This window comes from Lepus europaeus, chromosome 17 (assembly GCF_033115175.1).
Source record: "Lepus europaeus isolate LE1 chromosome 17, mLepTim1.pri, whole genome shotgun sequence".
Taxonomy (NCBI): domain Eukaryota; kingdom Metazoa; phylum Chordata; class Mammalia; order Lagomorpha; family Leporidae; genus Lepus; species Lepus europaeus.
Window position 1 is genome coordinate 78,090,266 of NC_084843.1, and position 26,744 is coordinate 78,117,009.

General features: G+C 53.6%; 1 protein-coding gene across 1 annotated transcript in view; it reads right to left on the reverse strand.

Annotated features, from left to right (window-relative positions):
* The window catches only part of WDFY4 (WDFY family member 4), a 243,414-nt gene that overhangs the window by 144,307 nt on the left and 72,363 nt on the right, over positions 1-26,744 (reverse strand). The window contains exons 19-30 of the mRNA XM_062214495.1: positions 25,395-25,626; positions 23,754-23,899; positions 22,118-22,229; positions 21,320-21,510; positions 20,238-20,390; positions 14,128-14,201; positions 11,626-11,787; positions 10,949-11,040; positions 9,019-9,118; positions 6,654-6,859; positions 5,766-5,935; positions 3,216-3,341 (exon numbers count right to left, since the gene is read on the reverse strand). Coding sequence (XP_062070479.1) covers positions 3,216-3,341; positions 5,766-5,935; positions 6,654-6,859; positions 9,019-9,118; positions 10,949-11,040; positions 11,626-11,787; positions 14,128-14,201; positions 20,238-20,390; positions 21,320-21,510; positions 22,118-22,229; positions 23,754-23,899; positions 25,395-25,626 — 1,764 coding nt within the window. The remainder of the gene's footprint in view (positions 1-3,215; positions 3,342-5,765; positions 5,936-6,653; positions 6,860-9,018; positions 9,119-10,948; positions 11,041-11,625; positions 11,788-14,127; positions 14,202-20,237; positions 20,391-21,319; positions 21,511-22,117; positions 22,230-23,753; positions 23,900-25,394; positions 25,627-26,744) is intronic.

Here is a 26,744-nt window from a genome sequence, read left to right on the forward strand (position 1 = left end):
AGGCCCCTGCACCCATGTGGGAGACCCGGATGGAATCTTTGACTTAGTCCTGGCCCATCCCCAGCCATTGCAGGAATTTGGGGAGTGAAACTGCGGGGGGGGGGGGGGGGGAAGATGTGTGTGTGTGTGTGTGTGTGTCCCTCTCTCCATTGCTCTTTCAAGTACATAAATGAATCTTTTAAAAAATAAATAGGCTAGCGCCACGGCTCACAAGGCTAATCCTCCGCCTGCGGCACTGGCACCCCGGGTTCTAGTCCCGGTTGGGGCGCCGGTTCTGTCCCAGTTGCTCCTCTTCCAGTCCAGCTCTCTGCTGTGACCCGGGAGTGCAGTGGAAGATGGCCCAGGTCCTTGGGCCCTGCACTTGCATGGGAGACCAGGAGAGGCACCTGGCTCCTGGCTTCGGATCGGTGCAGCGCGCCAGCTGTAGCGGCCATTTGGGGGATGAATCAACAGAAGGAAGACCTTTCTCTCTGTCTCTCTCTCTCACTGTCTAACTCTGCCTGTAAAAAATAAATACATAGATAGATAAATAAATAAATAAATAACAGGTAATTTACTGTAAAAAAATGATAAGAAATAGTCACACAGCATCTGAAAAGTGGCTTCACCCCCAGTGATGATAAATGCAAACAATGCAACAAGGAAGACGTCATGCAGTTGGCCAGGCTGCCGAGGCTGTGAGAATGCACTTGCGAGCTGCTGCACAAGAGATCCGGATGTGTGCTGCACAGCGGACGCATGCAAGTGAGTGGGGTACACGTGTGTGGTGTCAAAGGCAGTCTTTGCGAGAAGCACACCCGAGAGAAAAGGCGTGCGTCGTGCTGTCACCCACTCTCCCCCACCCCAGAATCTGCATTAAGGAGCTCATCGAGCTGGAGAAGGCAGCCCACAGCAGGCTCTTTACGACAATAACCACTCCGAGGAGCCGCATAAAGCTCCATTGTAAATAGAGATGCTTCCCGTGCTGTTCCACTTTATGGCCACAGAAACATGGCCACAAAACATTAGGGAGGGGGAAAATGGGAGGGTTTTGTGGTCTCTGCATCAGGGCAAGGCGTAGTCTCTGAGTGCCATCTGGAAGGACATCCCACGAAAGCTCTAGGTGCATGCACAGCAGGTGTTTTTGCTGCTGGAGGCTTTGCTCTTTAGCGCCAACGTTAGAGGCGACCGGGCTCTCTAACAGAAGTGTTCGGGCCCCCCACTGTCCTTGGTGTCTACAGGTGCTTTTCCAGGCACTGAGGTCCATTCTGGTTGACCTAGTTCATTATCTGCACTGCTGTCTTAGGCCACATGGCCCTGGCTCCTCACACCTGCCCCGCGTCTAAAAGACCCTTCCACGCCCCTCTCGAGGACCTCAAGGGGCCAGTCCCAAGGCCCCCTGCTCCAGACACCTCACTGTGGCACCTCCATGGTGGCAGCCACCAGGTCTCGGCCTCACAGGTCACTCCCGGGCAAGGCCCACCGTTGTGCTGCAGGTGGCAATGAGCTCCCCCTGCTCGGCAGAGATGTCCCCTCTGATTGATGCCTATCTATGTCCCAGTGAAGAAAGCCAACTGTGCGGGCAGAGGAAACGCAGGTGTCTCCTGGTGATGGCTCAGGAGGCTGGCACTGCTGTCGCACATCTAAGCCGAGCCTTGGAGCCTGTCTCACCTCTTCTGTGTTTGTCTGGCTAAGTCCTGGGCGCTCTGATTTGCATGTGCTCCCTTGAAGTTTGTGTGCTGGAAACTCAATTCCCGGATTCCTTTTTTTTTTTTTTTTTTTTTTTTTTTTTGGACAGGCAGAGTGGACAGTGAGAGAGAGACAGAGAGAAAGGTCTTCCTTTGCCATTGGTTCACCCTCCAATGGCTGCCATGGCTGGTGCGCTGCAGCCAGTGCACCACGCTGATCCGAAGGCAGGAGCCAGGTGCTTTATCCTGGTCTCCCATGGGGTGCAGGGCCCAAGCACCTGGGCCATCCTCCACTGCCTTCCCGGGCCATAGCAGAGAGCTGGCCTGGAAGAGGGGCAACCGGGACAGAATTCGGCGCCCCAACCGGGACTAGAACCCTGTGTGCCGGCGCCGCAAGGCGGAGGATTAACCTAGTGAGCCGCGGCGCCGGCCAATTCCCAGATTCCTTTTGTGAATGGATCTGGGGGCAGCTCATGGACATCAGAGGTGTTTATGAGGGCAGAGCGCCCAAGATAGCACCAGCAGCTTTAAAAGGAGAGGAAGAGGGCGGGCGCCACAGCTCACTAGGCTAATCCTCTGCCTGCAGCGCCGGCTCCCCGGGTTCTAGTCCCGGTCGGGGCGCCAGATTCTGTCCCGGTTGGTTGCTCCTCTTCCAGTCCAGCTCTCTGCTGTGGCCTGGGAAGGCAGCGGAGGATGACCCAGGTGCTTAGCCCCTGCACCCACATGGGAGACCAGGAGGAGGCACCTGGCCCCTGGCTTTGGATAGGTGCAGCGCTGGCCATAGCGGCCATTTGGGGGGTGAACTAACGGAAGGAAGACCTTTCTCTCTGTCTCTCTCTCTCTCACTGTCTAAATCTGCCTGTCAAAAAATAATAAAAATAGCCGGCGCCGCAGCTCAACAGGCTAATCCTCCGCCTTGCGGCGCCGGCACACCGGGTTCTAGTCCCGGTCGGGGCACCGATCCTGTCCCGGTTGCCCCTCTTCCAGGCCAGCTCTCTGCTGTGGCCAGGGAGTGCAGTGGAGGATGGCCCAAGTGCTTGGGCCCTGCACCCCATGGGAGACCAGGATAAGCACCTGGCTCCTGCCATCGGATCAGCGTGGTGCGCCGGCCACAGCGCGCCTACCGCGGCGGCCATTGGAGGGTGAACCAACGGCAAAAAGGAAGACCTTTCTCTCTGTCTCTCTCTACTGTCCACTCTGCCTGTCAAAAAATAATAATAATAATAATAATAATAATAATAATAATAAAGGAGAGGAAGAGACACCTGAGCTAGCAGCGTGTTCTGTCTCTCCAGGCAGGACCTCCTCCGTGTCACCGTGCACCAAGAAGGCCCTCAGACGCTGAGCAGACAGCAGGTGCCATGGTTCTGCATGGCCCAGTCTCCCTAACCACGAGCTAAGTACACTCTCTGCACATTACCCAGTCTCGGGCATTTTGCTAGAGCCGCTGCAAACAGACCCACACAAATGGCATTGCGGGGAAGCTGCTGGCCAAAGTCACGGTCAGAACCTCCCGGGGTGATGTGGGCTGGGGGGAAGGGGCCTCACCTGGCTCATGGTGGCTCCCAGCATCTGCAGGAGCAGCAGCGCGCCCTCGGTGCACAGCCCGGCCCGCAGCACTTCCTCGTGGTGGTGTTTCTGTAGCAGCCACTGAAGCATGGCGTCGAGGCTGTCCTGGAAGAGGAGGCGGGGGCCGTGAGGGGACCTGCAGCTGGGCGGGGCGGGGGCCAACTCTGCAGCCAGTGCACCACGTGGACCGAGGGAGCCCGCAGGGGAGAGGGAAGCAGACTCGGGGTTTAGCCTGTGTGGAAAACTCCAGGCCGGAGGAGGGTGCATGAGAGAAATACACACATCTGGCCAGGCGCTGAAGACCCACAAACAACTCGGGTGCGGTTTGGTTTCTTCGGGCCTGGACATCGTAAGCGTGCAGCAGGGCACCTCCGTAAGTGAGATGATCCACAGCACAGAAGGAAAGGTTTAGGGGGCAGGTGAGAGAGGGGAGGAGGGGAGGGCACTGCGGCTTGGAAACAGGAGCACCTGACTTTGCCCTGTTGCTAGTGGGGCTCAGGCAAGCACCTCAGGCTCTTGGCAGCTCAGCTTCCTTGCCTGTGCTGCAAAACTGTCTGAATACCAAGTGATATAAAATACGTAACACCTCGGGCCGGCGCCGTGGCTCAGTAGGCTAATCCTCCGCCTTGCGGCGCCGGCACACCGGGTTCTAGTCCCGGTCGGGGCACCGATCCTGTCCCGGTTGCCCCTCTTCCAGGCCAGCTCTCTGCTGTGGCCAGGGAGTGCAGTGGAGGATGGCCCAAGTGCTTGGGTCCTGCACCCCATGGGAGACCAGGAGAAGCACCTGGCTCCTGCCATTGGATCAGCGCTGTGCGCCGGCCGCAGCACGCCTACCACGGCGGCCATTGGAGGGTGAACCAACGGCAAAAAGGAAGCCCTTTCTCTCTGTCTCCTTCTACTGTCCACTCTGCCTGTCCAAAAAAAAAAAAAAAAATACGTAACACCTCTCTCATGGGTCGCGACACTGAGCAGGCACCACGGCCATTCGCTTCCTATGAAATGCTCCCAGAGAAATTAAAATGTAGCATCTCAACGAACGCAGCAGAGCCCACAGAGAACTCTGAAGCATGACCTGCAGTCCTGGAAACATAGATCAAGACAGAGACCCATGGAAAATAAGGGGAGGCAAGAGAGGTGACATCGCCAGTGTCCTCTCTGCAGGTACAGGCCCCTCCCCTGTGTCAATGCAGTTCAGTGTCCAAGCCGGGTGCCAGGAAGGTGAACGGAAGGTAGGAGCCAGTGGTTAAGTGCTAAGTCTCCAAGGAGGCAGATAAGCCTCCTTGTCAGTTTGTGGGTGCTGTGTGGGGTAAAGGTAGATGACACATGAGGCACAAATGGGCCCCCTTTTGTCTAAGGGAGCTAAGCAGGCGGTGCGTTTGGAGCTGTGCACTGAGCATGGACACCTCCCACCAGGCAGGCGACAGAGGGAAGAAGGGACCAGTGAGGGTAACAGGGTGGGCGCTGGTCTTGTGTGGGAGACGATGCAGAAAAGTGAGAGCGTGAAGGGCAGCGAGATGGGGCAGCGCTAGGGAGACACGCCGGGCACCCAGCGATGCAGCAACGTGATGCTGACTAGGGGTTAGGGCCAGATCCTGCAGGCACACAAGCCCGTGGATTTGGGGCGAGTGAGTAAGAGGGTGCGGATGGCACAACGGGGAGTCCAGCGAGCACAGACCTCTGTGTGGAGGAATCTGGTCAGGGAAGGACAGGAAAGTGACCAGGAGGGCAGCAGCTGGTCCAGGGTGTCGGTCAAGGGCAGTAAGCGGGAGCAGCGGAACAAACCAGGGGCTGGAAGGAGAGAGTCCGTGGAAAAGGAGAAGCTGCAAATACAGAAAAAAGGCAAGGAGTGGGAAGAATCAAAACGGATGCCTTGAAACACCTGCCTCCCCCAGCAACAGTGGGGAGAAGGTGGTGGAGGGCGGGGCGCTGAGGCAGAGCCACCCAGCGCCCCGAAATCCTCTAGTCTGTACCCAGAAGGAGAACTACTTAAAGATGGGACTAGGGGCCTGCACTGTGGCATAGTGGGTAAAGCTGCTGCCTGCAGTGTTGGCATCCTGTATGGGCGCCGGTTCAAGTCTTGGCTACTCTGCTTCTGCTGTGGCCTGGGAAAGCAGTAGAAGACGGCAAGATGGCCCAAGTGCTTGGGCCCCTGCATCTGTATGGGAGACCTGGAAGATGCTTTGGATCAGCTCAGCTCCGGCTGCTGCAGCCAACTGGGGAGTGAACCAGTGGATGGAAGACCTCTCTCTCTCTCTCTCTCTCTCTCTCTCTCGGTAACTCTGACTTTCAAGTAAATAAATAAACCTTAAAAAAAAAAAAGAAAGAAAGATGGGACTGACCCAAGTGAGCCCCTTGCCAGGAGAAATGAGGGGAGGCGGAATCCAGGAGGTGAGGGCACCCAGGCGCCATCCAGGAAGGGGCAGGACCGCGAGAGAGAAGGAAACTGGACAGCATCAAGCGAGAGCGTCGCGGGACAGAGTCAGGAACCCACGAGGGTGGCTCCGCCCCAAGGGCCACCCAAGAACCTACCCTGGGCCCGTCCTCCAGCTCGGCAAGCGGCGTCTGCAGGAAGAAGGCGCACACGATGAGGTAGACTTCCGGAATCTGCACGTGGTTCTCCAGGAAGTCGCTCAAGGCGCGGAACCCGGGCAGCAGGCAGGGGCTCTGCTCAGCCGGGGGAGGGTGGCCCCTCAGGTTGTCTGTAGAGGAGGCACAGTTGGGGACGATCGAGCCTGCTTCTGCCAGGGTAGGGAGGGGAGTCCTCCGCCACCCCCACCCCCGTACCGTAGAAACACGTTACCCGTAGGGGAGCACAAGAAATGCTTGAGAGTGACTCCTACACTGTCTGTGACATGCTCATTCATTCAATCATTCATTCATTCAGAAACAGATACTCACTGTATAGCTACTACACAAGACACAAAAAGGCCACAAGGACCTAGAGTTTCCACAAAGCTCACAGGGGAGAGGGTGGGACAGCCAGTCAGCCGTCGAATACCCAAACCAAACACATGCATCCGCTGTGATAAGCAGCAGAGGGGCCAATCACGAGAGCCTAACAGAAGGGCCCTCACTCAGGGCGGGCTCCTCGTCTCCTGAAGGAAGTGGCACTGGCCCTGGAGGAGGAATCCACGCCCAGGAGGAGAGGCCTGCCTGGAAGAGGAGGTGGAAACTGCCCAGGAAATCCGAGCCAGGAGGCTTTGAGGGAAGCGGCTACCGTGCAGGGAGACTACACAGGGGTGCTACAAAGGAAATCAGAGGGGGCTGTGGCCGGCTGGGTGCGGGCCTTGGAGTTGAGAGTCAAGGGCACAGAGCTGCAGGTTTCAAGTGGGGAGGGGCTGACTTGGTTCCCCTCAGCCACCACGGGTGCAGGAACAGGTGATGCCCGGTTTCCTGGAGACGACTGCGCATGCTCACCCATCATAACGTGCACGTTCTCGGAGCTGTGTTCCACCCAGGAGCCCACAGGCAGGCCGTCCTTAAACCTCCCGCGGAGAGAGGGGCTGGCCAGAAAGTGCAGCAGCAGCTTCAGGGCCAGCACCGTGGTGCTGGGGTGCAGGTGGCCTTGCAGGAGCAGCAGGAACCAGTCGGGCCCCAGGTTCAAGAACAGCTCTTCCTTCAGCCTGAGGGGAATCAATCAATGCGATCAATTATCTCTCCACCCACGAGCAAGAGACTTGTCCAGAAAAAGACACACAGCATCCGGCCTCACAAGTCACCTAGGAAAAGCAAGGCAAGGCGTGCATCTGGCCGGCACTAGCAACACACTTACGGCCTTCTAAAACAACAGTGAGGAGGAGACTGCTACAGGATGACAGAATTTGCCTATGAATCGCTGTGGCCTAAGTTGGCCAAAACTTCTCAAAGCAATGGGAAAGCTGGATGTACAAGTGTACCTGCCTGTGGAAGATGGCCCCTGCACCCATGTGGGAGACCTGGAAGAACTCCTGGCTCCTGGCTTTGGGTCGGCACAGCTCCTACCATTGCAGCTATCTGGGGTGTGACCTATCTGGGGTGGAAAACCTCTCTCTGTCTCTCTCTAACTCTGCCTCTTAAATAAATAAATAAAATCTTTAAAAAAAAAAAAAGTGTACCTGGCCTTAAGAGCTCTCTACTTCACTTTTATCCTTATGCAACGTATGAGTAGCCATCCATCTAACTGAATCACCATTAACAGAGACATACTGATTATCTACCTCCTTTAAAAAAGACACTAGCTAAAATCACTCTAAAGTGGATAGTCCCATATTTGTGCATCTCTGAAACCATCACAAAAAGCCATGACAAACTGTGACTTCCAGAAACGAGCTTTCTAGTAAGTCTGGAGAATGCAGATGTGTGGAGGAGACTGGAAGGTGCTGGAGGCAAGGAAGGTGGGTGACTGATTCAACAAGACGATGATTTCCGCAGAGGACTCGGCCTGCTGGCAGCCAGGGAAGCTCCCTCTGTGCTGGGCAGCAGCGCCAGCTCGCAGGCCAGGCATGGTGGGAGTGAGGCTGCTGGCCCCTGGGACTGAGACGGACCGAGGAGTGAAGAGCCTCTTCTTCTCGGGCCTGCCTCAGATACTTACTAAAGAGCTGACTTTGGCAGAGTTCCTGATGACGTTGATATGATGATGATATGAGAGTAATGAGGACGATGAGGGTGACAGTGGTGGTGTTGGTGCTGGTGATAAGTGATCATGATTATGGTGAAGGTGGTGGTGATGACGCTGGTGATGGTGACTGTAACAGTGACCATACAAGCTAGTGTGCAGAGTATGTCGAGTATCGCAGGCACCATTTTACGGCTACCCACACATGAATTCATCTCGTCCTCACCACAGCCACCTAGGGAAGGTACTACTTTTATTCTCTGATGGAGGAGTAGAGAGAAGCATCCAGGGCTTTGGGAACCTCCCTTGGCTTCCTCGGGGCAGACGTGCAATTTGAACCCAGAAGATCTCGACGCTTGGGGCAGGTGCTTGAGCGCAATACCACACTGCCTTTTGAAAAGATGGGGAAGGAAGGGGCGGGAGCAGGCCAACTCCAGTCCTGCCACGTTTGTCTCTAGGAACGTAAAGACTTGCAGGTCGGAACACTCACAAACACTCTTTGCAATGCTGCCTTATGAGGGGGAACTCCCTCCCCACACCCCAAACCCGGGCACATAAAGATGTAAACTCAGCGAGCGCAGGGAGCTGGGCAGATTCGCTCAGTGGTGTTGTGTCTTGGGAGCCAGGAGTAGTGTGGTATACAGTAGGTGTTAAACAATGACTCCCAGATAGAGATGAAACAGGCAGGCAGTGGGGGACAGTTCATGGAATCTGCTTTAGGCTAACACTTTACTTTGAAAGTTAAATGAAGAAAGATACCTCTTTGTCCAACTTGCAAAAGCCACTACATTTACCAACAGCAATTAGCAAGCCTTTTCCTTGAGGGATGCTAGGCAGGCTAACCATTTCTCCACTCTGTCTTCTGCTAAGCACAGGGCATCAAAGTCAGTAATTGTCACAACTGGAAAACAGCTAACAGCCACACCACAGCAGCGGGGACCGAGGACTTCATCGTGAGGGTACCAAATCTGTTCTGGCTACCCAGGCCCAGTTCACATTCACAATAGAATATCTCAGGGCAAGGTCTGGTTGATTGGGTGGAGAGAACATAATCGTGTTTCCGACTGGTGCAGGAGACGCGTGGTAGCAAACAGACCAGAGATGCTGAGCTCTGCATTAAGAGGGTTGACTACCGTACCCGGTGTGAAGGCAGCCCCATGCCAAATGGCCCTTCCTGGAGCTACTTACTCCGAGGACAGATGAAGCTGAGGGGAAGACATTACACTGAGCAGCATCTCCAGCAACTGGGTTCTGAGCCAGATTGTCTTTCCAGATGTTTGGCTTCCAGCTACAAAAAAGCAAATTCAGATTGGAGAGAAAACGCATGGAAAGAGGCCTAATACCGGCTGCCGTAAGCTATCGCCGTCACCAGATGCTGAGTTCGCCTAGGAACTGGGCCACGGATGGGACCCCGAATGTTGGCATTCGATTCTGAACTTCAGGACAATACTTAGCACGAATAGCAGGAAGGCTCCTGAAGCTCTCTTTAACTAGAGGCACCTTCCATGTGCATACCGTCAAAAGGAAAAGGTCCTAAGAATGGTAAATTTAGCTTTAAGTAGAAGCACGTTTTTAAAGTTATAGTCTGTGGGGCCTGTGCTGCAGCTTAGCAAGTTAAAGCCCTGGCCTGAAGCACCAGCATCTCATATGGGCGCCAGTTCTAGTCCTGGCTGCTGCTTTTCTGATCCAGCTCTCTGCTGTGGCCTGGGAAAGCAGTAGAAGATGGCCCAAGTCCTTGGGCCCCTGCACCCACGTGGGAGACTTGGAAGAAGCTCCTGGCTCCTGGCTTCGGATTGGCACAGCTCCAGCCATTGCGGCCATCTGGGGAGTGAACCAGCAGATGAAGACCTCTCTCTGTGTCTCTGACTCTCCTTCTTTCTCTGTATAACTCTTTCAAGTAAATAAATAAATCTTTTTTTTTAAAAAAAAAAGTGTTTCCTATCCGCCCTGTCCCATACAGAGGCCACCAACCTCAAGGGCTTCTAGGGCACTTGGAGTATGAGCAGTGTAAGGAGTTAAAGTTGTTTTTTTTTTTTTTTTTTTTTTTTTTTGGACAGGCAGACTGGACAGTGAGAGAGAGAGAGACAGAGAGAAAGGTCTTCCTTTTGCCGTTGGTTCACCCTCCAATGGCTGCCGCAGTTGGCGCGCTGCGGCCGGCGCACCGCGCTGATCTGATGGCAGGAGCCAGGTGCTTCTCCTGGTCTCCCATGGGGTGCAGGACCCAAGCACTTGGGCCATCCTTCACTGCACTCCCTGGCCACAGCAGAGAGCTGGCCTGGAAGAGGGGCAACCGGGACAGAATCCGGCGCCCCGACCGGGACTAGAACCCGGTGTGCTGGCGCCGCAAGGCAGAGGATTAGCCTAGTGAGCCACGGCGCCGGCCAGGAGTTAAAGTTTTAATAGCATTTAATGCCACTTAGTTAAATGTTACATTGGAATGGCTGCACGTGGCGGGAGGCTCCTGTCATGACGGCACAGATGTGGAGGGCCCAGGACAAAGCAGTAATCACGCCCTTCACGCTGCCATAACAGAGGGGTTACAGCAAGAGAGAGAGCTGCTGCTGCCTTGTGGAAGGGAGAGAGAAAAGGACTCAAAGAAACAAACCCCAGATCTGGGGGATAACGCTGGGCGCTGATTTAACCTGGGAGTGGCCGGTCTAGTGGGGTGCAGGGGCAGGGAGGGCACTGCTGCGGAGATCAGCAGAGGCAGAGCACGGATGGAGGGCGCTCATGGCTACACTGTGTTGCTCCTGAGCGCTGCAGTCGGAGCTTGCCAGGAATGTGGAGGGTGGCAAGAATTCAACCAGGCAGGGGGGCAAGGGCCAAGGCATAAAGGACAAATCCCACCTGCAGGAGCTGCTTTATAGGGAACTGGCTTCATCCAAGAGGCCTAGAAGCCACTGCAGCCTTTGGATCAGGAGTATGCAACTCGGCTGATTTGAGACCCTAATCAGAAAATGACGGCTTCACAAGCCACGGCTCGGGAACCCCTGCTCAGCTGGGGGTGCCTTTCCCTTCCTTTGTCTCAACCCCTCTGAAAAGCGGTGCCTCTCGAGGGCACCCTGGGGGTTGTCCTGCAGCCTTCAGACCAACCAGCATCCCGGAAAGGTGGGCTCACCAGGCAGAGAGGGGTCCCAGGCTCTGTCCACGCACATCTGCCTCTCGTTCACCGATGATGGCTTCAGGGTGTACACGATAAACAGCCCGATCCTTGAAGCAACAGGGAGGGAGGGACACACACTCAACCGTGGCCTCCCCTATGTCTGCTGGGCACACACCCAGACCCCCCCACCCCCGCCCCGTGAGGCTCCTCCCAGGGCCCAACGGGAGTCAAGTCAGAGGTCAATGCAGTATTTCCAGAGACCTCGGGCCAGGACTCATCAGAGAAGTTCCTTCTGGCAGATCAATTTACATATGTGCCTAGGGAAGCAAAGGTTACCCGTGCCGCCAGCTGAGACTGTCCCTAGGAAAGCCTGCAGGGGGCAGACTTGGGGGCACCTGCTGGGGAGAATGGCCACCCAGGTGGCAATTATTGATTTCTGGGGGTGCAGCAGGGGTGTCTGAGCACCAGGGGGCGATAGACATGTGGCCTTGGTGGGAAACCTGTGGGTCCTACGCTGACTCCACAAACCTGCTCCTCCTCTCGACTCTCAATCCTGAACAGAGAGAAGCTTCTAGAAGGCTCCAGGGGAAGTCGCTGGGTTGAGTGTGGTCAGAAGTGAACTGGGGTCCACCTCCCCAGGCCCTGCCCTTTCCCCTGGGGTGGGGGTGGGGGGGCACAGCGTGGTGAAGTACCTGAGCACGTCCCGGATGCTGAAGTGGCCTCTCAGCTGAGAGCCCAGGATGGCAATGACCTTGGGGATCCTGGAGGGGCTGAGGCTGGGCTCGTTGAAGAGGAAGACGAGCTTGGGTATGAGCTGTGCCTGGTGAGCGACCTCAGCATTCTTGGGCCCTTCCCTGGCGAGCCCCAGGAGAAAGTCCGTAAAAAGCTTTTACTGGAATGAACCAAATCCACTGTGTTTCTGCTAAAAAGGCTCAGCCCCCGGCCCTCTGGCTCCAGTGCTCTCTTGGCAAATCGTCAAGATGCTGTCAGACGACGCCCACGGAGCGAGGGTCTGCGGGTGCTGGAGCGGCTCGGGTGTGCCTTTCCAGCCCCTTCCACTCCCCTCTCCCACCCAGAAACCTCCCTCAAAGACAAACCCCAGCTATCGACTTTTCAATTCAGAGCCCCGGGGACAACTAATGCCAGCTTCGGAAAACTCAGAACCAAGGCAGCAGATGCGCCCGGGGCCGAGGAGTCCTCATGACGGGCAGGTGCACGGCTCTCCACGAGCCTGTCTGCACGAGTTATCTTCCTGCCCGCCCCAAACCACAAAGTGGAGAGAGATGCCACTGACGGTCAGAGGGGAGAGACAGAACGCAAGCACCCACTGCCCCCGCCTTCGGATAATCACAAATCTGATTTCCAGTAAATTCCACTGCCCCCGCCCCCCAACAGCTCCCAAAGTAAATGTCCGTTTCTCAGAAAACAACAGGGACCAGGACAGACAGAAGGCGGAAGGCAGGAGGGGGCAGGTGTAGGAGAGTGAGGCTGGGCAGATGGCTGCTCTCGAACGCTCTTCTTGGTATTAACGAGTACATAAGCAGCTCGGTCCGTGTTCCCTCCCTTCAACCCTCTGTCTTAGTCTTCTTGGATTTCTGGCACTAAGCATGAGGCATGGCCGGCGCCGCGGCTCACTAGGCTAATCCTCCGCCTTGCGGCGCCAGCACACCGGGTTCTAGTCCCGGTCGGGGCACCGATCCTGTCCCGGTTGCCCCTCTTCCAGGCCAGCTCTCTGCTGTGGCCAGGGAGTGCAGTGGAGGATGGCCCAAGTGCTTGGGTCCTGCACCCCATGGGAGACCAGGAGAAGCACCTGGTTCCTGCCATCGGATCAGCGCGGTGCGCTAGCCACAGCGCGCCTACCGCGGCGGCCATTGGAGGGTGAACCAACGGCAAAAGAAAGACCTTTCTCTCTCTCTCTCTCTCTCTCACTAGCCACTCTGTCTGTCAAAAATAAAAAAAGAAAAAGAAAAAAAAAAAGAAAATACCTTTAAAAAAAAAAAGAATGAGGCATGAAGTTTCCACACTAGATATTCACTAACAAGGGGCTGATAGGGAAGTTGGTTTCAAGGAAGAGGCAAAGGAAATGAAAAGACAAATGTAGGTACCAGATTTGCGGTGTGCAGCGAGTTAAGTTACCACCTGCCACACCAGCATCTGGGTGCCGGTTCGAGTCCCAGCTGCTCCACTTCCAATCCAGCTCCCTGCCAACGTGCCTGGGAAAGCAGTGGAAGATGGCCCAAGTCTTGGGGCCCTGCAACTCCCATGGGAGACCTGGATGGAGCTCCTGGCTCCTGCAGGCAGAGCTTATCCAGAAAACGCAGCTCCTGTGAACTGACTGCAGAGCCCCCACACATACAGACTTCACAACTTTCCATCCCATCTAACACGAACCCTTGAAGACCCTTTGTAAACTGAAAACACCAGCGGCGCTGACAGCGGCCCTGCAGGTGGGCTGCCGGCCTCGGCTGCCCTGCTCCCTTCTCCCTGCCTCTCAACCTAGCCCTTGGTTTGCTCTGGGAGCTCCTTCTGTCTCATCACCTTCCACCCACTCCAGAGGGGAAACCATGCTCTTGGCCTGGCTCTCGGGCCCCAGTTGGCCAAGTGAGACTCGATTCTATTGTCAGCACTAGGTGGTGAAGACGAGTCCTCCCTCTGGGTGACCAGGCTAAGTGGGCGTGTGTCTGGGCTGCCAGGGAGCCACCTCACTGCTGCAAGGAAGCGTTGACAAGGGCAGGTGATGGAGCTCCGCCCCAGCGAAGGTCTGCGCCTCCGGCTTGCACCTGCACCCCCGGGTGACTTCCTTCTTGCACCTGCCTTCCTTGAAGCTGCTTTCAGTTCTAGTTCTGCCACATGCAACCAAAAAGAGCCCTGAGTGATTGACAAAGTGACGCCAGGATGTCGGTTAGCGCGAGAGTAGGGCAAGGAGCAGCAGGGGAGAGGAGCCGGTTTCCCTTTGATGGATGTAACTGCGGGCCCCCCTACACGGCAGCAATGGAGGGCTCAAAGCCCCTAGCACCGGCCCTTCTACCACTCAAGGTGATCCCACGGCATACAAGCCATGGGAAGGGATGTGCTTCTTCCTTGGGGACCCGGTATACTGGGAGCTGGACCCACTGGTCACCCGGCCCTCTTGGTCCCTCCCCTTGACACAAAGACTTCAGTGCGAAGCCTGTAGCTGCCACCACCCAGCCTACCTTGGTGACTGCAGGATCTCCGCAAGATGGGAAAAGAGGGCAAGCTCCAAGTTGTCCGTGGTATTCATCCAGAGCTGGAAGACAACACAAATGCGCCCTAAACCCAATGCACGTGCAGCCCTCTCCATCTCCCCTGCTGCCTGGCGCGTCACTGTAGGTCTGGGTTACAACCAAGCACATTTGCAGTCATTGCCTTCCATGTCTGCCCAGCCCTAGGCACAGGGCCCATGCACCCAACATGCCTCATGCATCTTGTCTAGCCATGCAAATGCCAGTGTTCCCACTTTACAGATGAGAAAATAAAGGAAGAGACAGGGCATTTAGAAACAGATCCCAGTCACCACCAGCAATGGCTAGGACTGGACTCAGAAGCCGGGTCTCACTTTCCAGGTTTATGTTGTACCAAATATGCCACACCCCACTTATACTGGCCATACTTTCTTTACCTGTCTCATCTATAAAGTCTGTCCCCAGCCCACCCTGCCTGCCCCCGCATGACAAAACAGTGAGTGACAAGCCGGCGCCATGGCTCAATAGGCTAATCCTCTGCCTGCGGTGCCAGCACACAGGGTTCTAGTCCAGGTTGGGGCGCCGGATTCTGTCCCGGTTGCCCCTCTTCCAGGCCAGCTCTCTGCTGTGGCCCGGGAGTGCAGTGGAGGATGGCCCAAGTGCTTGGGCCCTGCACCCCATGGGAGACCAGGAGAAGCACCTGGCTCCTGGCTTCGGATCAGTGCGATGCACCGGCCACAGCGCACCGGCCGTGGCAGCCATTGGAGGGTGAACCAACGGCAAAGGAAGACCTTTCTCTCTGTCTCTCTCTCTCACTGTCCACTCTGCCTGTCAAAAAAACAAAAACAAAAACAAAAACAAAAACAGTGAGAGACACACAGATGTGAGATGCCCTGAGGTTCTGAGGGCGACATTGAGCTCTCCGGGTCTTTTCATTCGTAGTAAACAAAACCCGCAGCTAACCACTGCGGTGGGGCAGAGTGGATGCTCGGTCTTTCTGTTTCATTTCCACTTCCCTTCTGACTGCTTGACTGGTCTTTCTCCGTAAATACCAACAATGCCCAAGGCCCAGAATGTAGAAGGCTCGAACGTGAGGTTGTAAGAGTCACTCGTGTGGCAGCAAAAAGAGCTGGAGCTCCCAAATGGTACCTCTTGCTAGAGGCGAGAGGAGGCAGAGAAAGCTGCCCATTGCGACAGCTGGTGTGGGCTAATGTGGCTCCAGTGGGGGGCTGGGGGAAGCCAAGAGTGGCACCCCAGGGTGCACACCTGGAGAATTCTGGGGCATTCATGCATGAAGCCAGTCTCTACTAAGCCTGGCCTGGTGCTGTGAGCTGGGACAACTGGGAAAAGCAGGCCCAAACCTTCCAAGCCAGCAATGCGATCCCCCAGACTTTTCCCTCCAAAGTGCTCCCCTGCCCAGAGCACTGGGACAATAAGCTGGCACGCCCTCTGGAAACTATTGTGCATGACACCAAACGGTGGATAATGAAATATTCTGGTTGTGATCTTGTGTCATGTAGCCTTGCCTAAGGGCTGCATTGAGGCGTCTGGATCAGATGAGCCTGAATACCACATGGATAATGGGTCAGCTGCGGCTTCCTCCCCTCCTGCGTGATGGCCTGATTCTCAGAAATGAGCTGGTCTCTCACTTCTTTAAGAAACCGGAAGTGTAAGACTCGAAAGTCCTCCACTTCCTGTCCCTCCCTGCTTCTCACTTCCTGTCAACTTCCTGTCTCTCCCTCCTCTCACTTCCTGTCAGCTTCCTGTCCCTCCCTGCCTCTCCACTTCCTGTCAACTTCCTGCCCCTCCCTGCATCACACTAGTTTCAGTGGATTCCACTCGTTCAGTGACCCACCCTGTGTCACCAGACCCTCCATCTCTTCTAACGACTTGTTCCAACAATACTCTCTTCTGACATTTGTGTTTTAACTGCCCCATATTTGCTGCCACTTCACACCCAGGCTTTAGTAAGACTTCAGTCTCTCTTATCTTACCATTTTCTTTTTTTTTTTTTTTTTTTCAGAAAGAATAAAATATTCTATCTTACCATTTTCTAATATCACATTTAGAACTTCTGTGGCTTTGTTTATGGTTAAGATTATCCTGTTTTGTTTGTTTGTTTTCATTCCCAGTACTATTCTTTTATCACTCTGGTATCAAGGTTAGCTCAGAAAATGAACCGGAAGTACTCTCCTCTTCTGTTTCCTGGAAGAGTTTGTAAGTCTGTGATGGTCTAGTTCCTTTCCAGCACACGCTCCCTACAAACAACCCGAGAGCTAAGCGCTCTTCTGGATGTGCCTTTGTTTGTTTTATTTTTTTAAGCGTTATATATTTAATTTAAAGGGCAGACTGATAGAAAGGGAGGGGGGAGAGTCTCCCATCTGCTGGTTCACTCATCAAATTCTCACAACACCTGGCCTTAGGCCTAGGCCAGGGCCCAAAGCAGGAGCCAGGATTGCCAGGCGCAGGAATCCAAGCACTTTGGCCAGTTTCCGTACTGCCCAGGCACATTAGCAGGAAGCCGGGACAGAAGAGGAGTCGGACTCCATCCAGAGCTCTCTGATATGGAAGGTGGGCAGCTTAGCTCTGTGCCCCAACACCCACCCTGGACGTGGAGTTTCGTACAGTGTATTTGGTGGTCATGAGATCCTTTGGATGTTTTCTTTTTGAGTGAGATCTGGAAACTCCGATGTCCTACAAGATTGTTCAGGTGAGCTAAATTTTCTAACTTACCAGTGCTGTTTGTGACCCTATCCCTTTTCTTTCCTAATATTATTTCCTTCATCTTATGTATTGGTGCCTTCTCTTTTCCTGGACCAGTCTTAACACAGGTTTGTACATTTATGAGAACCAATAATTGGCCCTGATGATGCATTTTGCCTCTATTTTATTCATTTACATTCTCACTTTTACTTTTCCCTCCTTTTTTCTTCCACTGTTGTTTTGCTTATGGGCGCCAGTCAGAGTCCCGGCTGCTCTACTTCTGATCCAGCTCCCCGCTAATGCACCTGGGAAAGCAGCAGCAGATGGCCCACGTGTTTTGGCCTCTGCACCCATGTGGGAAACCCAGATGGAGTTAAAGGTTCCTGGCTCCAGCCTAGCCCAGGCCTGGCTGTTGTGGCCATTTGGGGAGTGAACCAGAAGAACTCTCTGGGTATGTGTGTGGGTCTCCCTCTCTATATAACTTTGCCTTTCAAATAAATAAGTAAATTTTCCAAAAATGATAAATAAAATAATTTCAGATTCCCCCGTTGACCCTGCTCATTATCCTACTACTATTTCCTCAATTCAGGTTTCAAAATCTTCCGTCTGGGTGCCTGCCAGATTCTCATGGCCAATCTCTTGGACGCGGCTCTTGCCACCAGAGAAACACACCTAAAATCACCGAAAATTCTAACATGATATTCTTCAGCCGGCTTCCTTGGACACCAGCAGCTTGGCAAAACTTATCAGCCCTCTAAAAATTGTTTGCATAAGGCTCCAGGCTCATCACTCAACTTTAGTCATTTATTCTAAAGGAAAACTTTGAAGTGAGAGAAATACATGCACAAGAGACCTGTTTTGACCAGCACTCACAGCAGCAAAATACAGAAATCCTGTGAGAATTCGACAACAGAGGAATGGTGAAGGCACCACGAACAATTACATGACAGAATGCTATTCTGTTTCTCTGTGTTTGCGAGAAAAATTTTTAAGAGTCTGTGATTTGAGACAAGTCCTTAAACAGTTCCTTTTTTTTTTTTTTTTTTTTTTTTTGATAGGCAGAGGTAGACAGTGAGAGAGAGAGAGAGAGACAGAGAGAAAGGTCTTCCTTCCGTTGGTTCACCCCTCAAATGGCCACTACGGCCGGTGCGCTGCGCCAATCCGAAGCCAGGAGCCAGGTGCTTTCTCCTGGTCTCCCATGCGGGTGCAGGGCCCAAGCACTTGGGCCATCCTCCACTGCCTTCCCGGGCCACAGCAGAGAGCTGGACTGGAAGAGGAGCAACGGGGACAGAATCCGGTGCCCCGACTGGGACTAGAACCCTGTGTGCCGGCGCTGCAGGCGGAGGATTAGCCTAGTGAGCTGCAGCACCGGCCAAAACAGTTTTGAGAGTATGATCCTGAGTGAGACCTAAAACGTACGTACTACACATAGAAAGTGCTAGAAGACAGTGCAACCGAATTCCACAACAGCTCACTGGAACTTGGGCGAGGAGGCTTCTCCTCCACTCCCAGGTCCTTGACCTCTGCATCTGTGGCTTTGCAGATGGAAAACACCGTATTTGAAAAAAATGTGCACTGCTTCGTAAGGTTTGTGATGGCTGCATCTGCACTGAACACAGACAGGCTTTTTCAAGCCATTATTCCCCCACAACAGCTATTTTATGTAAATATGCAGTTTTATGTTTAAAAAAATGCAGTCACATCGCATTAGGCCTGCAAAGTTATCTAGAGAGGATTCAAGGGTACAGCAGGGCGTGTGCAGGTCGGATGCAAACACAACCTGAGTGTGTGCAGATCGGGGCGTCTGCAGGGGGCCCTCACAGCTTCTGAGGAACCAGTATATTCTGTAAGAAGTACATTTTAATTTTTAATAAAGAAACAATTTTGAAAATGCTCCCATGGATCTCCTCACCTACAGGCCAAAGCATTGGCCATGCCCTTGGGCCCCTTCTGCCCATCTTCCCTCCCTTGCCCTTTGAGCTCATCTCAACCTGCAACCAGGACAAACCTGCAGGTGCCCACTAAGCCGCGTGCCCTGGAACCCCATGGCTGCATCCCCGTCAACCTGGGAAGTCCTTTGCCCTTGGAAAGCTGCCTGATTTAGTCCCAGAGTTCCCAAGCTGAACTGACCGTTCACTCACCCCACTCTCCAGGGGCCCTGTGCCTGCCTCCTGGACCACCTAGCTCATTGCTGTGCCACCACGGCCATCTGGCTGTGGGTCCTGAGAGTCACCCTATGCCCAGAACACGGCCAGTGCCTCATCCTGTTTTCTACATGGGTCAGGGATCCTCAGGCGTACTATCAGGCAACTCTCAAGAGACGATTCAAAAGAATTGTTTGGAAAGGCAAAGGGCCATCCAAAGGAATGGGGATAACATTGTGAAACCCTCATGTGGGGGCTCGGGTCATGGCACAGCAGGTGAAGCCACCGCTTCTATTCCATGATCCTATATCAGAGTGTCGGTTCGAGTCCCAGCGACACCGCTTCTGATCCAGCTCCCTGCTAATGCACCTGAGACGGTGGTCCGAGTGCTTGGGCCCCTGCTACCCACGTGGGAGACCAGGACAGAGCTCCTGGTTCCTGGCTTTGCTTTGGCCCTGTTTGTTGTGGCTATTTGGGGAGTGAACCAGCAGATAGACGCTCTGTGTGTGCATGTGTGTGTAAATAAATCTTTAAAATAAATACATAAATCCCTCTAATGCATTTGGTACTTGACACTTTTAAATTCCTTTCTGAAGCTCTCTGGTTTAACCCCCACGACAGCCTTTGAGGACAGGATGATGACCTGTATTTCCAGCACGAGAAGAGTGAGGCTCAGAGAGGTTAAGAGACTTGCCTAAGGCCACACAGCCCCTACGTGGCAGGATTTAATGATAAACCAAGGTGCCTGGGCTCCAAAACATTTACTGACAAAGCTGCCCTGCTGGGTGTACAGGAAATTTCAGACTTTCCTAGCATATTTTTTTGCTATCATACTCTCTCCTCTCTCTCTCTCACACACACACACACACAATACAAACTTTCTCTCACACACACATTCTCTCTCACACACACAATACAAACTTTCTCTCACACACACACAATACAAACTTTCTCTCACACACACACAATACAAACTTTCTCTCTCTCTCACACACACACACATTCTCTCACACACACACACACAATACAAACTTTCTCTCACATACACAATACAAACTTTCTCTCTCTCACACACACACAATACAAACTTTCTCTCTCTCACACACACACAAACTTTCTCTCTCTCTCTCACATACACACACAAACTTTGTCTTTCTCTCTCACACACACTAACTTTCTGTCTTTCTCTCACACACACACAAACTTTCTCTCTCTCCCTCTCTCTCTTCTCTCTCAGAGCCGTTCTTGGTTTACCTCGAAATTGCAGAGAATATTCTGGAAGACACCAATGTTGGTGATGGCGGACGACTTGAAGCCCAGTTCGGCGGTGCCAGTGACCGAGAGGAGCAGCTGGAAGATGCGGTGGTTCAGCAGCGAGGTCTTCTTCCTCAGGAGAAACGCCATGATCTGAGGAGTGGGCACACACGGCGTCCTCAGAACTACCATCTTTCCACTGCACCTGCTGCGTCCCACCAGCACGGTGCTCTCCCAGCCTTGCCTCAGGCCACACACATCAGCTCTGCCATTCTGTCCGACACCAGCAGCCGACATGCAAGCATCCATTCCCGGATGGGGGCCCAGGGATCCCGACCATTGGCTCAGTTGCCAAACCCATCTCAGAGGCTAAGATGACACCTCCCACCAAGCCTCTGTGTTGGCTGTCCCTACAGTGGCCATCTGGCCTAGTGGAGACTCAGATCCTGTGTCACACATCAGAATGACAGGATTCAAGTCCCAGCTCCGACTCCTGATTCCAGCTTCCTGCTAACACACACCCCAGCTGTTGTGCAGGCATTGGGAGAATGAGCCAGTGCGTGGAAGATCTCTCTTTTTCTCTGCCTTTCAGGTAAAGGAATAATAGTAAGAATAATAACAGAACTAAAACATGGCTAACATCTCTGAGCACTTATTCTGGTCCAGGCTCAATGGCAAGCCTTCACTTGCAGGCAATTGTCTAATCCTCATGGCAACCCTCTGATGCAAGAGGTCTGACAGCCCATGTCTGACAGGAGGGGAAACTGAGGCAGCAAGTCGGAGGCAGCAGCAGGATTTCAACCCCAGCAGTCTGGCTCTGCGGCCTGGTCTCTTAGCAGATCTCATCATGCAGAGGTTAGAGCGGGGAGACCACAAATGAGTCTGGAATTCATCAGAGAAAGTTCTAGAACCCAGACAGGTGAGCGTCCCATCCTGAATACAGCTCCCCTCGGCTGGCTGTCCCTGGCCCTCCTCCACAGCGACGATGCGGGTCTCAGGACCTCGGGGAGGGGGGACTTTCAGCCTCCGAGGAGTGACAGCGAGCCGGGGAGGTGGAGGCTCAGACAGGACGGTGGCGTCACCTGGTACCCGCTGATGTGCCGCATCAGGCGGTCACACATGGCGTTGCTGCTCAGGACCGAGTGCAGCACTTTCACAGCCGCGTACATGGTGTGGTCGTCTGTCGCCAAGGAGATGAGGCCCAGGAGGATGGCGGGCCCGCCGATGAAGTCCAGGCTGCTGGCGGCCGGGCTGGAGTGGAACACCCTGACCCCTGCGTGCATAGAGAGGCAAGCATGTCACAGCCTCCATGCGACCGGAAGTCCCCAGTGACCTGGCTGAGCCACTGTCCACTCTCAGACAGCAGGGCCTGTGCCCTGGGGACAGGCTGGGCAGAAGGGCAGGGGCCTCTGAAAAATCAAAGATGGCAGGGACCCTGCGCTGAGCCTTGTTTGGGTCGTCAGTGGGGGCCTCGGCTTGCCTGCCTCTGTCCTAGGTCCAGAGTGCCACGCGCCCTGAGTCTCAATTCCTCAGCTACTGACCTTGGGCTCCTGTTTGCCTCACTGATCCTCCTGGGCTGGCCCCTCGCACCTGCTCACTGCTTCGCTCTGCCTGGCTGTGTGGTGCCAGCAGCTTCCATCAGTCAACCACTGCCTTTGCCCATGGCCACCTGTGCTCCCCAGTGAAGATGCCAGCATGGGCTGCGGCCAGGTGGACAGAGCCCCACGCCCCCGGGGACACCAGCTCTCTGTCTGCCTCCTCCCAACCCTGGTGCTCCCTCCTCTCACCCCCTTGCATGCACCATCCTGCCTGCCGGCAGAATCCGCAGGTGCACAAAGCCTTCTTCCCACCAGCAGTGAAGCGATCACAGCCAGACCTACCTAAATGGCCCACAGCCACGGCGCCGATGGTGCGAAGGCAGCCTGGCAGGTGGCCGGCAGAGTTTCTCATCAAGAACACAGGCGTGACGTTGTCACGGGACGAAGTGTTCATCTGGAGAGACTGGCGACAGTCAGGTGCAAGAAAATCCCGGCAAAGGGGCAGCTGCCACTTGTGAGCTCCCGGAGGGCAGGGCGGGGGTGGCACAAGTGCGTGATGATCAGTGCATGATGCTAACTGAACCGGTGTCAGGGGACTGAAGCTAAACTCCTCCCAGAAGTGAGAAGAAGTTTGTGCATAGGCGACAGCTCACGGTGAGGGGTCAGTGGGGGCAGGAAGCTAGTGCCGTAAGCTGTCACCTTCCAAAGTGGGGGCTGTGTCCACACCTCCCAGTCCCCACACCTCCCAAGCTCACTATAAAGAAGTGGCCTCTGCCCAGAAGGGTGAAGAGCACACACACAAAGCAGCCCGAGTTCATCAGCTCCAAGCAAGAGAGAGGAGGGCACGCAAGCATGCAGGAGATAGAAGCTGTCACTCTAATGGTGTCCTCATTGATGAGCACGTTGGCTGTTGCAAGCGTATGGTAACAAATAAATAAGTAAATAACATGGGCTGGGCCTTGCAGCACAGCAGGTTGGGCCAAGCATCTCACATGACTCTCACATGAGTCCCAGCTGCTCCACTTCTGATCCAGCTCCCTGCTAATGTACCTGGGAAGGCAGCAGAAGATGGCCCAAGTGCTTGGGGCCCTGCTACCCACGTGGGAGGCGCATATGGAGTTCCTGGCTCCTGGCTTCAGCCTGGCCCAGACCTGGCCATTACAGCCATTTGGATGGAACCAGTAGAGAGAAAATCTCTCTGCCTTTCTCTCTCTCTCTCTCTCTCTCTCTCTCTCTCTCTCTCTCTCTAACTCTGCCTTTCAAATACATAAGATAAACGTTTACAAAAATCACAGCAAGCCAAAGACCATTTTGCAATGGGGCCACATCATGAATACCCAAACAGAGGTTCAACAGTGTTCTCTGTGTCACAAAGAAATCTAAAAGATTCCACCGGGGCCGGCATCACGGCCTAACTGGTAAAGCCACCACCTTCAACAATGGCTTCCCACCGGTTCACATCCCAGCTGCTCCACTCCTGATCCAGCTCTCTGCTAATGGCCTGGGAAAAGCAGTAGAAGATGGCTCAAGTCCTTGGGCTCCTGCCACCCACGGGGAGACCCAGAAGAAGCTCCTGGGTTCTGGCTTTGGCCTGGCCCAGACTAGTCTTGTAGCCATTTGGGAGTGAACCAGTGGATGGAATATCTCTCTCCTCTGAAAGGCTTACTTTCTCTCCTCTCTGAAATGCTTACTTTAAAAATAAATAAATACATCTTAAATAAAATATACATTTTTAAAAACCTTCCATTGGTTCTTGCTGTACTGTGAAGAGCACCTGCTTTCTTCTTTGAGCAATAAAATAAATAAAAAAGGTTCCGTCTTGGGGGAGATTATGGACTGGGGAGGCAAAGACTATTGTAATCAATGGACTTGGACGCGCACGTGTGTGTGTCTTCACAAGAAGGGGGCGGTGGATGCAGAAGCAAGACTGAAGACCAAGATGCCAGCAGACAGCAGCAAGGGCAGGCGGCAGGCGCACCTCCTTGGCGATCAGGCGGCTGTCCACCTCGTTGTAGGCGCTCCTGATGTCTGCGATGCTGGTGGTGCAGGAGCTGGCTACGTGAAGTCCAAAGAAAATGCGTTCCTCCGCGACCAGGGGCACAGCCTCCCTGTCCAGGTCCTCCCCTGGAACGACACACCTTGAGTCACGGGCCGGCTCCCTTTGCAGGGGAGAAAAGGCATCCTCAGAGGATGAAACGCCCACGGCCTCAGGGCAAAGCGGGAGGATGCACCTGTGCTGTGGCGGCGTGCGTTTCTGTGTGTCGTGGGTAGCATGTCTTGGGATTTGCCCCATTGATGCTTCTCTGATGCTTACGGAAAATCGTGGGGGAGCTCTCCCAAGACTGACACTACCGTAAAACAGACATCCCATGTGTAAAATGGTCAGAGTTTAAGTCATCTTATCAGGGCCGGCACTGAGGCACACACAGGTAAAGCCCCCATCTGCCACACTGACAGCCCATATAGGCACTGATTCAAGTCCTGGCTGCTCGGCTTCCAATCCAGCTCCCTGCTAATGTGCCTGGGAAAGCATCAGAAAATGGCTCAAGTACTTGGGCCACTGCCACCCACATGGGAGACCCGGAAGAAGCTCTTGACTCCTGGCTTTGGCCTGGCCCAGCTCCGGGTCATTGAAGCCATTTGGCAAGTGAACCAGCAATGGAAGATCGATCGATCGATCTCTCTCTCTCTCTCTCTCTCTTTCTCTCTCTCTCTCTCCCCTCCTCCTCCTCCTCCTTCTCGCTCTCCTCTCTCCTCTCTCCTTTCTTTCTCACCTCCTCTCTCTGTAACTCTCCCTTTCAAATAAACAAATAAAGCTCTTTAAAATTACATAAGACACCTTTGAAGTATATAGTCTTTCTCTCTCCCCAAAACCAGAACACGAGTGACAAGGAAGCTGACATCTCAAAAGGCAACAGGCGGGGCTGAAAGGACCAGGGACTAAGAGCCGTGTGCCCATCAGGAGCACCCCCTTTGGGAAGGAGCACGCCAGGCCCAAGAGGATGAGAGCCAGTGAGCTCCAAGGGAAGCGCAACGCGACGCCGGGGTCAGCGGGACTTCGGCTCCAGGCTTGGCGCGGCCATAGGAAGTGACGTGCAAAGATCCCCTGGGCCCTCGACAGCCCTCAGCGGCCCTGGGCCATGCCCTGAGCCCCTGTGCACCGTCACATTTATCATTCTTCCCAGTTGGGAGCCGACCCCCTCGATCTGATGGAGCCCAGCAAGCTCGGCTCCTTGCTTGAACAGCCAACGATCAATAAGGAAGATGTGGATGTTTTGTCTGCCTGTTTAATAATTGACAACAACAGTATCCTTTAGTTAAAAAGCTTCTTCATTAAAAGGAATGTAACTTATTTATCTCGTTCTCTTCTCTCTCGCTGACAGTATAACCCGCCACCTCCTCCATTAGGTGGCTCGGGGTTGAAGCCTAAAGGATATTGTCATTTCCTGCGCTGTGACATGTTCTGCTGGGTTGTAAATATATAATGATCCGATTCCAGAGGTCTTTCCTAATGACTGACCCGCGCTGAGCTGCTCCTTATAAATATTGCTATAAATAACTGGATGTCCACATGTGAACTCGTATCAGCAAACATATTATAAATCACAAGGCTGCCTACCTTGGGCATGCACAGCCTGGAAGTTACCACAGTATCGCGGGCCCAGTTTGATGAGAGCCTCCAGGGTTTCCAGCGAGATGGATTCTTCAAAGAGATATGTAGGGCCAAGACGCCAGATTAATGCCGACTTTTGCTTCCAGAGTTGAGGGGTCGCGATATATCCATAAACATCCACAAATGAAGACGGGTCCATGGAAAAGAAAGGCCCAGGTAGGGCCTGAATATACAGCATCTGTTGACATACAAAAGAAATTTGCAGACTGAGCGGTGCTTAACCCCAGAACTAATCAAATAAATGCACAGTGCATCAATACGATGCACTTTATCCTTGTCTCAAAAAAAATTTATCTAGGAGTTGGCATTGCGGTATAGTGGGTAAAGCCGCCGCCTATGATGCTGGCACCCCATATGGGCGTTGATTTGGGTCTTGGCTGCTTCCCTTCTAATCCAGCTTCCTGCTAACGTGCCTGGGAAAGCAATAGAAGATAGCCCAAGTGCTTGGGTCTGTGCCACACAGAGGGAGGCCTGGATGGAGTTGCAGGCTCCTGGCTTTAGCCTGGCCCAGCACTAGCTGTTGCAGCCACTTGGGGAGTGAACCAGTGGATGGAAGCACTCTCTCTCTCTCTCTTTCTCTCACTCTCTCCATCTCTCACTGTAACTGTGACTTTGAAATAAATAAATATTTACAGAATTTTAAAAATGACTGGCAAATCCAAATGACATGCAGCAAAAAACGAAATATAAAATGCTAGTGGGAGTCCAAAAAAAACCCTGTAGCTTTGGGAACAAATTTGCTAAGAAATATTGAGACACAAAAGGCCATCTTTCTTGCCTCAAATCATTCCACTAAGAACTCAAATGCCTAGTATTGGCAAATGAAGTCTAATGTAGCAACAGTCATTGTAGACATACAGATTGGAAAACAAGAAATAAAACTGTGTGTCTGCAGATGACATGTCCACGCAGAGAATGGCAATGAATATTTCTTTTTTTTTTTTTTGACAGATATAGATAGGCAGTGAGACAGAGAGAAAGGTCTTCCTTCTGTTGGTTCACTCCCCAAATGGTTGCTACGGCCGGCACTGCGCTGATCCAAAACCAGGAACCAGGTGCTTCCTCCTGGTCTCCCATGCGGGTGGGTGCAGGGACCCAAGCACTTGGGCCATCCTCCACTGCACTCCCAGGCCACAGCAGAGAGCTGGCCTGGAAGAGGAGCAACCGGGACTAGAACCCAGCACCCATATGGGATGCCGGTGCCACAGGTGGAAGATTAGCCTAGTGAGCCACGGTGCCGGCCCCGGCAATGAATATTTCTTTAAAAATCTAAGTATGGTCTTCAGTGCAGTGGTT